Source organism: Heloderma suspectum, chromosome 6 (genome assembly GCF_057233095.1).
Source record: "Heloderma suspectum isolate Gila_16-S chromosome 6, 16-S_ref, whole genome shotgun sequence".
Lineage (NCBI taxonomy): Eukaryota > Metazoa > Chordata > Lepidosauria > Squamata > Helodermatidae > Heloderma > Heloderma suspectum.
The window spans coordinates 125,159,851-125,173,201 of NC_139463.1; the positions used below are offsets into that span (position 1 = coordinate 125,159,851).

The window sequence follows — 13,351 nt, forward strand, 5'->3', positions numbered from 1 at the left end:
TTAGTGGTTTTCCCTACGTTCTTCAATTTAAGCCGAAATTTTGCAAGAAGCAGCTCGTGATCTGAGCCACAGTCAGCTCCAGGTCTTGTTTTTACCGACTGTTTTAGAGCTTCTCCACCTGTGGCTGCAAAGTACATCAGCAATCTGATTTCGATATTGACCATCTGGTGATGTCCATGTGCAGAGCCGCCTCTTGTGTGGATACTACCCGATAACGGTGCAGGAGCCTTCTTGGGACGCTTGTGGACCTAGCAGATGCTAGACTGATGTTCATTAAACTAAGCAAAAAACAATCACTGTTTTCATTTGGCTCTGAACCAGTTCTGACCTACGTTGGGCTGTGAAGATGCCTGAAACCATCGTGTTTAAAATAAATAAATACTCCCCGGAGGCCCTCCAGACGAGGCTGCACAGCCACCTGCCAGGGATGCTCTGACGTCGGCTCCTGCCTTGAGCAGGGCGTTGGGCTCGACGGCCTCGTAGGCCCCTTCCAGCCCTGCTGTTCCATGATTCTGTAATCCCTGACCATGAGCCGTGGTGGCCGGGGCTTTTGGGCGCTGTAGTCCGCAAATCTGCTCCGTGGGGACCACACCGTTTCCCCCCACAGCTCATCAGTAAAGGCCGCATGTAGCCTCGCCTGCCTCCACCTGGCGCCCCGCGGACGTGTCGAGCTGCAGTTCCCATCGTCACCGCGACAAACGGCAGCGCGCCGCATTCGCGGGGCGCCGGGCGGGGAAGAGTTAAAAAGGGGGGGGGGAGAGGCGCGTGCTGGGCGCGAAGCATGCCGGGATGCAGCGTGGCCGGGGGCGTCGCTCGCGCGCGGTGCGTCGCGGGCCGCCCCGGGTGTGGCGCGCTGGGACTCGCGCGGTGCTTCCGGGAGGGCCGCTCGCCTGGCGCCGCCGCCCCCTCGGCGGCTCACGCCCGGTCAGCGCCGCAGCAGCTGCGGGCGAAGCCTCCCGGGCGAGTCCCGGCCCCGTCGCGTGTCCTCGCCCCGCGGGGGTGGCGTGGCTCTCCCTCTCCACGGGGCGGCCATCTCTGCCCGGGGCTGTGTGTCTGGGCCTCGGGGAGCGGCGGAGAGTTACTTCTGAGTAAACGCACGGACGTCTGGCTCTCCGGCTGCCGCTTTTCAAATTTCGGTTGAGGCTTCTGCGCCGGGAACAACTGGGCCGCAGGCAGAAGTTCAACTGGTGAGGCATGGAGAGGCGTATTGTCGTCTGGAGAAGGGCGTGTTGGCTTGTCTCGTCTGCGTAAGGGCATGAGAAGAGCCCTAAAGCTGGATCGGGCCCAGGGTCCGCCTCGTCCAGCATTGTGTTCACGCAGCGGCCAACCAGCTGCCCACGGGGAACCCACGAGCAGGGCTTGAGTGCAGCAGCACCCCCTGCCCATGTTCCCCAGCACCTGGCATGCACAGGCATATTGGAAGTAGCATCAGAGCCAACAGGGCTGGGAGCCGTTGATAGGTTTCTCTATCAAATTTGTTTAACCCCCTTTTAAAGCGATCCAAGTCGGCGGCCGTCGCTGCATCTCGTAGAAGCGAATTCCATAGTTTAACTGTGTCCTGTGTGAAAAAGTGCTTCCTTCTATCTGTCCTGAATCTGTATGTATTAAAATTTGTCGTACTTTTTTTCTCTTGCAAAGGACCCACGGTGGCTCACAGGGTCCTCCTAGTCTCCAGTATATCCTCACAACAACCCTGTGAAGTAGGTGAGGCCGAGAGCCAGTGACTTGCCCAAAGTCACCCACTGAGCTTCGTGGCCGAATGGCAGCTAGGACCCAGATCTCCCGAATTCCAGTCCAACACATTGTGTGCCACACCACACTGCATCTGTGTTGGTCCTACTTAGAGTAGGCCCATTGAAATGAATGGGACTTAAGTTAGGCTAACGTATCTCTAATTTTTCTGTTGTGCTGTTTTTATAATTTTAAATACACTATCCTGAGATTGCCTTTAGTGATAGAGCAGGATAAAACCTTTAAAATAAATAAACACTGGTGTGTGTGTGTGGAATGACTCTTTAGGGCTCAAGGCTCCTTTGATATGAGGCTCCCACCTTATGCCCGTGTTGGCAGCTTATTATTGCGTTTTTAATCCTGTGCCTTTGCCAAGGAGTGCACAGCAGTGTCTGTGCCTCTCCCTGCTGTTCATTTTATCCTTACAGCAACCCTGTGAGGTAGGCTAGACTGGGCTAAACTGAGAGGTGGTGACCGGTGCTGGGTCACTTGGTGAGTCTTGTGGCTGAGTGGGGGGTTTAAACCTGCATCTCCTCTGGGCCTGACCTCACATGCTAACTTTCTATATCAAACATTCACACACGCCTCCCTCTTTTCTTTTCTTTTTTTTACCCTATCTGTTTTTGCTTATTCACCCCACTCTCCTCTCCTCCCCACCCCGGATGGGTTTTCTTCATCTTGATCTTCAGTAACTATTGGTTTCTTAATTGTAGGCTGATTTCCATATTGCGAGACATCCCCCCCCCCCAAGCAATGGGGGTCCCTTCCCATCGCCAGAAAGGAGCAAAAAGCAGGAAAGACCGGAGGAAACGGGACTTGCCTGCCCCCTCGGCCCAGGAAGGCAGCGCCAAGGAGAGCAAGGGGGCGTCTCTCCCCAGATTGGAACCTGCGGCAGCCGAGTATTTCCGGCGGGCTCATGAGACCTTGAAATCTGGGTTTGCCTCTGATGAGGAGAAGGGTGAGAGTCTTTGGAAGAAGTGGATGGGGAGGTGGAATGAGGCATATCCTGGGTGTGCGTGTATGTTGGGTATTGACCTGGAAAAGAGCTAAAGGAACTGGAGAAGGGGGGGGGGGTCTCACTGGTTCACTCTGGTCTGAGTGCCTTGTGGGTCGAGGAGGTGACTGGCATGGGGGGGGAAGCGCCAAAGACAGTTGGGTAAGAAAGCAGAGTGAGGAACTGGTATGTGGGATTCATACTTGCCCAGACCAGATGAAGGGTTTCTCTGCATGTGCCCTCCAGGCATGTTGGAATGCAACTCCCATCGTCCCCAGCCAGTATTTCTTGGGAACGCTGGGAGTTGCTGTCTAACTCATCTGGAGGGCCCCCAGTTGGGGGAAGGCTGTGTTGGGATTGCCAGAAGCTGCCTGGCAGCGGTTCCGGGTTCTGGTCTGTGTATCTCTGTCTTGTTTACCTTTCCTGGCGGTGGTTTTCCAGGCTCTTGAGCAGAGAGGGGCTTTCACACCAAGTTATGGCCTGGAAGAAACCAGGGTCCCTCCGACCCATTTTTCCTGGCTTTCGTATCTTCTCCGTTTAAGTCCAACTTCCTGGCTGCTGCATTGCACCGGCTCTCGCATCATTGTATCAGTGCCGCGACCCGCTCAGCAGGGGTGTGGAACCTCTTTCAGCCTGAGGGCTGAATTTCATTTCAGCGCAGCTCTCGCGGGCCACGTGCCAGTGGTGGGCGGGGCCGAGAGCAGAAGGGGTGGGACCAAAATACCAGCCTATTTAAAGCTCTTACTGCCAGTAACCGGGTCGTAGGAGAGGCATTTCAACCCTTTAAAAGTGGGGTGGTGGTGGAGGACGCGGTGCAAAACCCCTTGGCTCTCTGCCTGTCCTGTGCATGTCTAACTGTCTCCTGCCCTTTGCGCCCACAGGCCTGTTTGTTAGCAACGTCCTGGAGGAGGCGGAAGCGGTGGCTGTGCCACTGGCCCTCGATACCGCCGGTTCGCTGCTCCTCCAGGCCCTGGTTCCGTCTGCTTCGGCATCCAGCTTGTGCCGCCTGCTGCGGGCCTTGAGCCCCTCCCTGCGCCCAGCCGCTTGCCACCCCTGCGGGGCCCACATCCTGGAGTCCGTCCTGCTGAGGGCCCCGTTGCTGATCGCAGATGGAGCAGAGGAGGCCAGCACATTGGAGGAGCTGGTCCTGGAGCTGGGAAGGGCCGTGCAGGAGGAGCTGTCGGCCTTCGCCTTGGACGCTCACGCCAGCTTTGTCGTGCGGACGCTGCTGCAGGCGCTCGGAGGGGTCCGAGTCGGGTCAGACGGGGGCCGGGGGCTCCCGGGTTTAGGCGAGTGAGGATTATTATTTTATTTGTTGCATTTATATCCCACCTTTCTTGCAAGAAGCCCAAGGCAGTGTACGTGATCCTTCTCCTTCCCCTTTTTATCCTCACAACAGCCCTGTGAGGTAGGTCAGGCTGAGAGCTGGTGACAGGCCCAAAGTCACCTAGTTGGTTTCATGGCCGAGTGAGGACTAGAACCCAGGTCTTCTGAGCCCTGGCCCAACACCACGCTGTTGGTAATATACGATTTACAAGGATATAGGGCTGTGTGTGTGGGGAGATAAACTCTCTCTGAAACAGGAGGAGAGAGGATGTCACAGCTCAATTTTTGGAGTGCTTCTTTAAAGCTGATTGAGCTGATTGTATGGCCTCCTGAGACTGCACCACTTAAGAATTCAGGATGTGAATGCAAAACCCCCCCACAACCGTTCAAATAGCCAATTATCAAGGAGGAGGCTTGACTAGAAATGCCCTGACATGCTAGCTACCCATGAGCTACGGGGTTGGCTACATGGCGGAACGTTCATAGAAGTGATTCCCCGCTGCCTGTGTGGTGAAGTGGGACTGTTTCAGGGCTGTACCAGATGTTTCTGAACATCTGTATTGGTCTTACATTTTCCTCCCATGCCTTGTCCTCTGCACAAGGAGACCAGAACACTCAGCTCAACGGCAGGGTCGCTCTACCATCAGCCAGCCCCTGCGTCCTTCTGGAGCTTCGCCTGCCCTGTCCCCCAGGAGGGAGCTCAGCAATAGTACGCCTGCTTTGCATGCAGAAGGTTTCAGGTTCAGTCCCTGGTACCTCCGCTTAGAAGGCTCAGGAATAAGGCAGCTTCCTATACTAACTGCCAGGGGACGGAAGAGACTTCCCCCACAAATATATTACTATATTGCATGATTGTATGAGTCTTAATTTAAGATGCTTTGGGGGCCAATTGTGACTCATAAGCAGAGTGTAAATATTATACCTGCAACAGAATGTTGCAATGTATTCTCACCTCCAAATAGCAGGACTGCTGTCTAGGAATTCCAGCTATGCTGTCCTCCAGTAGACGGTTCCATTCCTCTGCCCCCCGCCCCCCCATTTTCCAGTTTTCTTTTTCAACGTACAGCCAACATTGCCGTTCTCCTGAGCGTGCTGATAACTCCCTCTTGTTTCTTAGTGGCCTCATTTTGGCTCCAGTCCTGTTGGCACTTACCACTGGTGTTTGGTATTAGAAAGAGTGATAAAAGCTTGTCTTGGTTTGCTTGGTTTGTTCCCCTGTCTTCTTTCAGGGTGGCTGTAGCCAGTTTAGGTCCCACCAGTGTATGTCTAATCCTTTAGAAATACTTGGAAGAAAAATGTTAGTGTGCCTCTCTAGGGAGACATCTCTGATTTAAGTACGGTACCTGTAATGGACACTGCATCATTTTTATCCATGGGGGTGTTCGATTGTGGTTCTAATTCAGCTAAGTTCCCTCCTGCCTTCTTTTTCTGTCATGCAAATTTTCTGCCCCCCAGGGACGTCTCACTCCAGAGCCAAGCGAGCTAAGCTGGGGAGCGATGGGCCCCTGCAGTTCGAGGTCCCAGGCGCCTTTCTCTCGCTCCTGCGTGAATTCGGCAGCTGCTTTCAGGAGCACATTTCTGGTGAGACGGCGCCACCTGCGGGGGGAGTGGAGCCATGCAATTCCACCTTCAGACTCCCTTAAACGAAGGTGCAATCCTGAGTGAAGTGGTAGGATGGGGTAAACAACTGGGTGCCCCTCAGATGTTTTGGATGATAATTCCCATCTGCCCCAGGCAGCGTGGCCAATGGTTGGGGGTTTTGGGGGGCTGTAGTCCCAAACAGCTGGAGGGTACCCAGTTGTCCACCTCTGTGGTAGGAGCTTTCCACCCTCTGGAAAACCCTCCCCTGTGCAGTTTGGGTGGCCAGAAAATGGGGGGTGTTCCAAACGCCTCCTTGAAAACACACTTGTTCTGGCTCGTAAAGAATTGCAGTTAATCGTTGGTTGCTTCATTTCACTGCTCCTTGCATTGTTTTGTATTGCTGTTGTAGTTTGAAATTGTTTTAATAGTGTATTTAAATGTGATTTTTTAATATTTATATGCAAACCAGGTAGAGATTTTTTATATTAAGTGGTATATAAGTATTATAAATAATGATATGATATGATTCATTCAGTCGTGTCCGACTTCTGGCGATTCTATGGATCATCTCTCTCCACGTATCCCGATCTTGTACTATTTCTTTGAGCTGTTCCATGCTCTGGTTGGTATCAATTTTGATGGTATCTAGCCATCTTTGGCGGCCAGGTTTCCTTTTGCCGCTAACCAGTCCGAACATAATTGCTTTTTCTAGTGAGTTCCTCCGCATAACATGGCCAAAATAAGTCAATCGCAGTTTCATGATTTTTCCATCCAATGTCATGCCTGGGTTTATATGTTCCAGTACTTGCTTATTTGTTATCTTAGCTGTCGAAGGTATGTGCAGGAGCCTTCTCCAACACCACAGCTCAAATACATCAATTCTCTTTCTGTCTTGTTTCTTCATTATTCTTCCAAGTATCATAAATAATACTTATAAGTAAATAATAAATAAATAAGCGAGCAATCCTTTGGCCCCTAGAAAGCATCCAGCCTTGGACCAGGAGTCTGAGCTCCCCTCCCCTCACAGCTGGTGTGGACAGAAGGGCGGCAGCTGTGTCTCCAAGCTCAGAAGTGCAAGCTCAGAGAGGAGGGAAAGAGTGGTGGTTCTCCTGTCTCCTTTCTGGGCAGCCGTGGGCACAAACATTGCCCCTGTGTGAAAAGCCCCTTTCTCATTAGATATGGCTGCAAGCAATCCCAGAAGAGAACTCATAGTGAGAATCAGGGATGCTGCGAATGTAACGAGGCATGAAAATCCAGGATGTGATCCCCTTTGTGCAATTCCTCTCTATTTCTCTCTCCAGATTTCATTACCAACAAATTTTTCAGCCTCTGCCTCCAGGTGGCGCTTGAGGTCTTGCACCGGAAGCTGCCGGAAGATTGCGCAGAGCTGTGCCGCTCGGTGATTGGCTACTTGAGCTCCTGCAACCCGGCTGCTGGGCAAAGGTGAAGTATCTGATTGGCTGCAGGGCATGAGAGCAGTGAAGCTGGGAGGAGACTCAGAGCTGCCACCACGGCTGTTCTTCCTCAGGGCTGTAGGGCCATCTGGATGTTGTTGCTCCGCCTCGCTCCTACGGGGCGGGGCCAGTCAAATTTAGAACGTTCTGTCCTCTGCTAGGGTGGAGCTGTTCACCGCGTTATGTCCTGCCTTCTAGCAGTCTGGGATAGTCAGTGCCTCTTGCAGAAGCTACATTTTAAAAAAGGAAAGAAAAAGTACAGGGCTCTTTTACTCAAGGTAGAGGAGAAAAGAAGAGAATGAGTCTGAGTATCCCACAGGCAGCTGGTTGGCCACTGCGTGGACAGAATGCTGGGCTAGGTAGACCTTAAGTCTGGTCCAGCAGGGCTCTTATGTTCTTAAAAGTATATCTTTGGCTGGCCATAGGAGGCATAAGTTGTGACTGGCTGATCTGTAGCTACCAAAATACAGGAACATAGAGTTAAAGGGACCTTGGAGGTCATCTGGTCCAGCCCCCTGCCCAGGTCAGGGTCTCTAATGCAGGAGCCAACTGCAGCATCCCTGACAGGCAGCCATCCAGCCCACATACTTAAATATTCCTTGAGGTTTGGCCCGTCCGTTCCTGATTTGGTTCTGGCTCAGCCTAGAACTGGTACTGCAGCACACTCACAGTTGTGACCAAAGCTGGCATTTTATGCCGAAACCTTTCACATTTAAAAATCTGTTTAAGGTCTATAAACTGGATCCAGGACTGCTGGTCGTTTGTCGTGGTTTGGAGGGATGCGTCATGCGTATCGCTGCCTGTCGCTTTCCTTAAATACCTCCGGTGACAGAGTCCACCTCCGCCCGAGGTGCTCTGCTCTGCTGCCAAGCGGCCCTCATTGTTAGGGCATCCGCTTCCCTGCAACTTCCACCCGTTGGTTCTAGTTCTGCCCTCTGGAGCAACAGAGACCAGGCTTGGCCCATGCTCTCCGCAACAGCCTTTCGGATACTGGAAGGCCGCTGTCGATCCTTAATCTACTCTTCTCCCAGCTAGATGCACCCAGTTCTTTCAGCCGTTCCCCACAGGATGTGGTTTCCCTTGTAGCACCCCCCCCGCCTCCCCTTATCAGCTCTGGGGGCTTTGGGTTGCATTTTGGCTTCCTTGGGCTCCGCGGGGCGGGCCTTGAGACCTTCTGGCAGCCATGAACGTGTTGGGGCGGGGGAGCGCAAGCCGCCTTCCCCCCGGATCGTCTCTGACTACGCTGTTCTCTCTCCTCAGCACCCTCCTGGTGTTTCTGAAGGACGCGACGTGCAGCCGGGTGCTGGACAAGGTCCTGGAGGTGTCGGGGCCGAGGGCCTTGCGCTCCTTCTACAAGGCGCACGTGAAGGGTCAGCTGCGGGCGCTGGCGGCACATGAGGTGGCCAACTTCACCTTGCAGCGGCTCATCCAGGCGGCCTCCCGCAAGCTGGTGAGTGAGCGCCCTCGTGGCCGCCCCCGAGGGGCTGCGCTGAAGGGAGGCCTCCAGATGGTTTGGCCTTCCGCTCCCAGAAGGCCCTGCCGGCATGGCCAGTGGCCAGGAATGCTGGGAGTTGAAGTCCAAACCATCTGGAGATCTACTGCCCGCCCCGGCTCTGAATCACGGCAGTGGACATCGTGCGCACCTCGGGTGGGCCGTGTGAGCCTGCTGGCCATTTCCCTGCTCCGCCGCAGGCCTTCTGTTTGGATTTGGAGCCAGTGTGGTGTAGTGGTGAGAGTGTTGGGCTGGGAGCCGGGAGATCCGGGTTCTAGTCCCTACTCGGCCATGGAAGCTCACTGGGTGACTTTGGGCCAGTCACACACTCTCAGCCCAACCTACCTCACAGGGTTGTTGTTGTGAGGCTAAAATGGAGAGGAGGAGCATAATGTTAGCCGCCTTGGGTTCCTTGCAAGAGGAAAAAAGGCGGGATATAAATGCAATCAATCAATCAATCAATAAATAAATAATCAATCAATCAATCAATCAATCAATCGGCGGTGGCATCCGGTAAACTGCGGCCAAATGACAGTGACGGCAGCAAGGTGGAGCTGTTTTAAAAGGGCCTCCACACTGCAGCTGTCGCTCATGTACCTGTCCTGCATGGGTAGTGCGACGGAGGCCGGGCTGTGACTCCGTTAACGTGTTTTGGCCTACAACTCCCATCGGCCCTAGCCAGCATAGCCAGAGGTGAGGGATCATGGGAGTTGTAGGCCAAAAACCAGGGGGGGGCCACCCACTGCCTACCCCAACACTGGACCTAGAGGGTGATGGCTGCCCGTTTTGGGGCAGGCGCATGTTTTCCGCCAAGCGAAGTCTTCCAAGTTAACGCTGGGGTGCCTCTTCGCGAAGATCTGCTTGTGTTCTTGAATCAGAGCCATCTAGCCGCTGAAGTGCTGTAGAGTTATTGGCTTGGCTTGCAGATATGGTGGCATCTGGGAGAGGAGCTTGGTGCTTTTCAGTTTGGTCCAGTGGGCAGGTGCTGCCTCTTGCAGAAAAGGAAAGCTTGCTTCGGATTAGTTATGCGGGTACTAATTTGTAACCAGTATTTGTAACCAGAATTTGTATTTGTAACCAGTATTGGTTTGTACCACGTATTTGTATTCAGTTACTGCTTAGGGAAATAAAGGTGAGACTGACTGGGAGTGCAGGCAAACTCTGGAATTGGAGAGGGAGCGTGGCCCACCATAAAAAGGGTAAATCAGTTGTGTCCCCCTGTGTAGAAGATGCTGGTAGGCATGCGGGCCACAATGGTTAGGCCTTGAGTGCCCATCGGTGATGGTGGCAGTGAATTGACCTTCACCCAGCTTGCTGTGAACGTTGGCCCGGTAAAACCCATTGTTGATGACCTGGGAAGGAGTCGGTGGAAATAGGGGAGGAGATTTGAGTTCTCCTGTTCTGGATGGTGCCCTCATCTCTTCCATCTCTTTCCCAGCTGGGGCAGCTGTTTGCAGAGCTGAGCCCGGGCGTGGAAGAGGTCATGGCCCATGAGCACCTGGGAGTCGTCACGGCGCTCCTGGGGGCCTGCAGAAAGCGTGGGGCTCACCAGCAGGAGGTGCTGCAGATCCTCCTGGAGGTAAGAGCCCTCCCTTCTCGCCCCTTGGCCGTAACCCACGTTGTTCTGCTTGGTCTGATCTCACGGCTGTGTCCTCTCCCGCCTCCCTCAGGCGTTCCACTGCTGGGAGCCTCCATCCCGCCAACTGGCGTGTGTCCCTCTTATTGCTTCTGTGCTGGCATATGAGGTGTACTACGGTGAGGAAGAAGAGGAGGAGAATCCATCACAGTGCCAGGTAAGCTCGTGGTAGTGGGGAAAAGGAGAGAAAGGACTGGAGTCCCCTCCCTCAGCTGTTTCCACACAAGCTTGTCATTCATAGGATCTGCTATGCGATGCTTAAAGAACTGGTGCCTGAGTTTGCTTGTTTTCCTCTTCCCTCCCCATCCCTTCTTCCTTTTGTGATGTGCCGTTTAGATTGTAAGCCTGCAGGCGGGGACTGGCTGGTTGTTGATATTATTTAAGCCACTCCGGGAGCCTTTTTGGCTCAAGAGCTGGGTAAAAATTCTTTACATATTTGAAAGCCATAGGATTTTCAAGGACAGTGAAGGGGGTGCAGGATGAAGAAATTCTCTGGCACACACAGCTGAAATGGGGCTTGGTTTGGGCTGGATCATGCCCACTGCTTTCAGCCTTTTGCAGGAACCCCTAGCCTCCCTGTTTTTCTTGATTTTCATGCATGCTCGTGAGGGCTAGTGTGCCCCCCCCCCCCAGTGGTCTTCTAGAGTCAACACAGCATTTGTTTTCTCCAAACTCGCTGCTGGTCAAGATCTCTCTACTTCTCATGAGGACTAGAGCCTTGCTGTATTTTTAAGATGGCAGTGGAGATTTCTCACTGTTGCCCAAAGTTTTTACTCAAGGAAATGTGCCTAGGGGCGTGGGGTAGTTTGGAAATATAGACCATCCTCTGAGGAGCAATGGGAGTGAAGTGGGGTGGGAATATCCGTGTTGACTCACTCTTGTTAACTGCACTTCCATCTGTCTCCGCGTGTGTGTGCGTGTGTGTCTGTTTCACCGCCAGGCTGGTTCATCCCGTTCCTTGAGCTCCGTCTCCTACCATGGCTCCCTGATGCTCCAGCATTTGCTGCACTTTGCTGACCCCTCCATTGTGCTTCGTAGCTTGGCTGCTGTGGCCCCCGAGGATCTGGCCACGCTGGCGTGTGACCCGGCGGGCAGCCACGTCCTGGACGCCCTCCTGGCCAGCCCCTCCGTGCCCGAGAAGCAGAGGCGCAAAGTGCTGCGTCGCCTCAAGGTGAGCGTCAGGGCAGAGTTGCCGCTGCTGCGCCCGAGATGGCATGCGACGCATAATTGGCTCAAACAGGCAAACTGCATCATCTGCGGAGCTGTCCTATGCCCAGGGCGGGGCCCCCAGTGCGAAATTGCCTTGTAGGCCCCTTCCAACCCTACTATTCTATGAACTTGGTCCTGGGTGCAAGAGTCAGGCAATTTCATCTTTAGAAAAGGTTTCTTGCCCTCAAGGTGGGTATGAAAGTGTTGTGTGAGCAAAGCCTGGTGAAATCCCGGAAGCGTCATTGGTTTGGATGTCACGTAGGCAGAAGGGGGGCCCCCACTGACCCACAACCGGCATATTGAGTTACGTGGAATCAACTGACCTGTACATGATGTGCCTCTCTGTGCTTCTTCCCATTTCTTTAAATCACCAGGGCTGCTATGTGTCTGTGGCTTGCAGTAAGCACGGGAGCCGCGTGCTGGATGCCGTTTGGAGCAGGGCCACTCTGGCAGCCAAGCAGGAGATGGCACAGGAGCTGGGTAGGCATCCCTTTTCCTCCATCCAAACTCCTTGTTCCGAGGGGGAGAGTCCCACAAGACATTGTCAGCATTCCTGACCATTGGCCATGCTGGCAGGGGCTTTGGGGAGCTGAAGTCCAAAACATCTGGAGATCTACCTTCTGCCCACCCCTGTTCTGAAAGGTTGAAATGCCTCTCTGAAGGCTTAGGCACCGGCTGTAAGAGCTTTAAGCTGGTACTTTTGGCCTCACTTCTTTTGTCTTTGGCCCCACCCACCACTAGAATGTGGCCCCTGAATGCTTCTCCAAAATGCAATTTGGACTACAAGAGTTTCCTTTCCCCTGATCTATCCTGACTAGTGGCAGAGTTTTGAGCAGAGAGGGCCTTTCTCAGCGGCTGTTTCTGGTGATGTTTTTCAGACCATGATGGGAATGTGCAGCCACCCTCTGCCTGGACAGGGCTTGTCCTTCATTCCCATCATGGTCTTTAAGCTCGTCTCGTCTCTCCTCTCCTTCCCTTTCCCCCTTCTAGCGGAGCATGAGCCTCAGCTACGGCATGACCCCTTCGGCCATCATCTGGTCCGGAACTTCGCCTTGACCCATTTCTTGAAACGCCGCCGAGACTGGGACCGCCATCAGGAGGCGGAGAAGAAGCGACGGGAGCTTTTTGCTGAGATCCTGGAGGACTGAATTGGAAGGGCAGGAGCGCCTCCTTGGCAAGAGGTTGAAAGCGCGCCATTTTGCAAGGGCTGTATCTTTGTGCCCAAGCTCCTGAGACTGTTCCTGAGCAGAGAGGCTCTAGAGGACTGCGTGCCAGGGGATGCTGAGGACCCTCTTTCTTCTCCTGCCTGCTCCCAAATGGCTGTGGTTTTTGCAGATATTAAGAGAACTATTTCTTTACACGTGCAGTGGCGTTCTTCCTTTAGGATGGTCCTTGCTGATCCTGTTTCCTTAAGAAAATTTCCGCTTGTGCAATATTTTCAGTGAAACATGGCAACGGGGCCAAGGGCGCTGGCTGCTTGTGTCAGCTGGACTGAAAGGTAGGGGGTATGGAAGAGGCCACAGAGTGCTTGGTGCATGTAGCGCCCCTGTCGCCGGCCTGGCTTGGGACAGGAACCACTGCTCAGTGGTCGATGACCTGCTTTTGCATGCAGGATATCCCATGTTCAGTTCTCATTGCCTCCAGCTGGGGGTGGGGGCAACTTGTGGCCCTCCAGAAGTTTTGGCCTACAGCTCCCATCAGCCCAGCTCCCATCAGCCAGTGTTGTAGGAAGAAGGGAGTTGTAGGCCAAAATATCTAGAGGGCCACGCATTCCCCATCCCTGGGTTGAAGGATCTCTGGTAGCAGGGCTGGAGGAAATTCCAGCTGCCCAGTCTTTGTAGACCAGGGACGGCAATCTGAGTAGACCCAGACCCTTGGAGCTTTCCAAGGGGCCTTCACTGCTGCCATTTTTGAATGCCTCTGAGCTA

At 53.7% G+C, this 13,351-nt stretch overlaps 1 protein-coding gene across 1 annotated transcript; it reads left to right on the plus strand.

Moving 5' to 3' along the window:
* The first annotated feature begins 796 nt into the window (after window positions 1–796).
* NOP9 (NOP9 nucleolar protein) lies at window positions 797–12,781 on the plus strand. Its single transcript, XM_084806594.1, has 11 exons — window positions 797–1,187; window positions 2,445–2,689; window positions 3,607–4,014; window positions 5,507–5,632; window positions 6,934–7,075; window positions 8,347–8,536; window positions 10,017–10,157; window positions 10,249–10,371; window positions 11,155–11,385; window positions 11,798–11,903; window positions 12,414–12,781. Exons 2-11 carry the CDS (start codon window positions 2,485–2,487, stop codon window positions 12,569–12,571), a joined length of 1,830 nt encoding a protein of 609 aa, XP_084662720.1. The 5' UTR covers window positions 797–1,187; window positions 2,445–2,484; the 3' UTR covers window positions 12,572–12,781.
* The last annotated feature ends 570 nt before the right edge of the window (window positions 12,782–13,351 follow it).

Excerpts from the sequence above, each read along its gene's own strand:
- NOP9 (XM_084806594.1), top strand. The coding sequence starts at position 2,485 with ATGGGGGTCCCTTCCCATCGCCAGAAAGGAGCAAAAAGCAGGAAAGAC. Across the intron at positions 2,690-3,606 it reads TGCCTCTGATGAGGAGAAGG|GCCTGTTTGTTAGCAACGTC; the intron begins GTGAGAGTCTTT and ends TTGCGCCCACAG. Across the intron at positions 11,386-11,797 it reads AAGTGCTGCGTCGCCTCAAG|GGCTGCTATGTGTCTGTGGC; the intron begins GTGAGCGTCAGG and ends TTAAATCACCAG.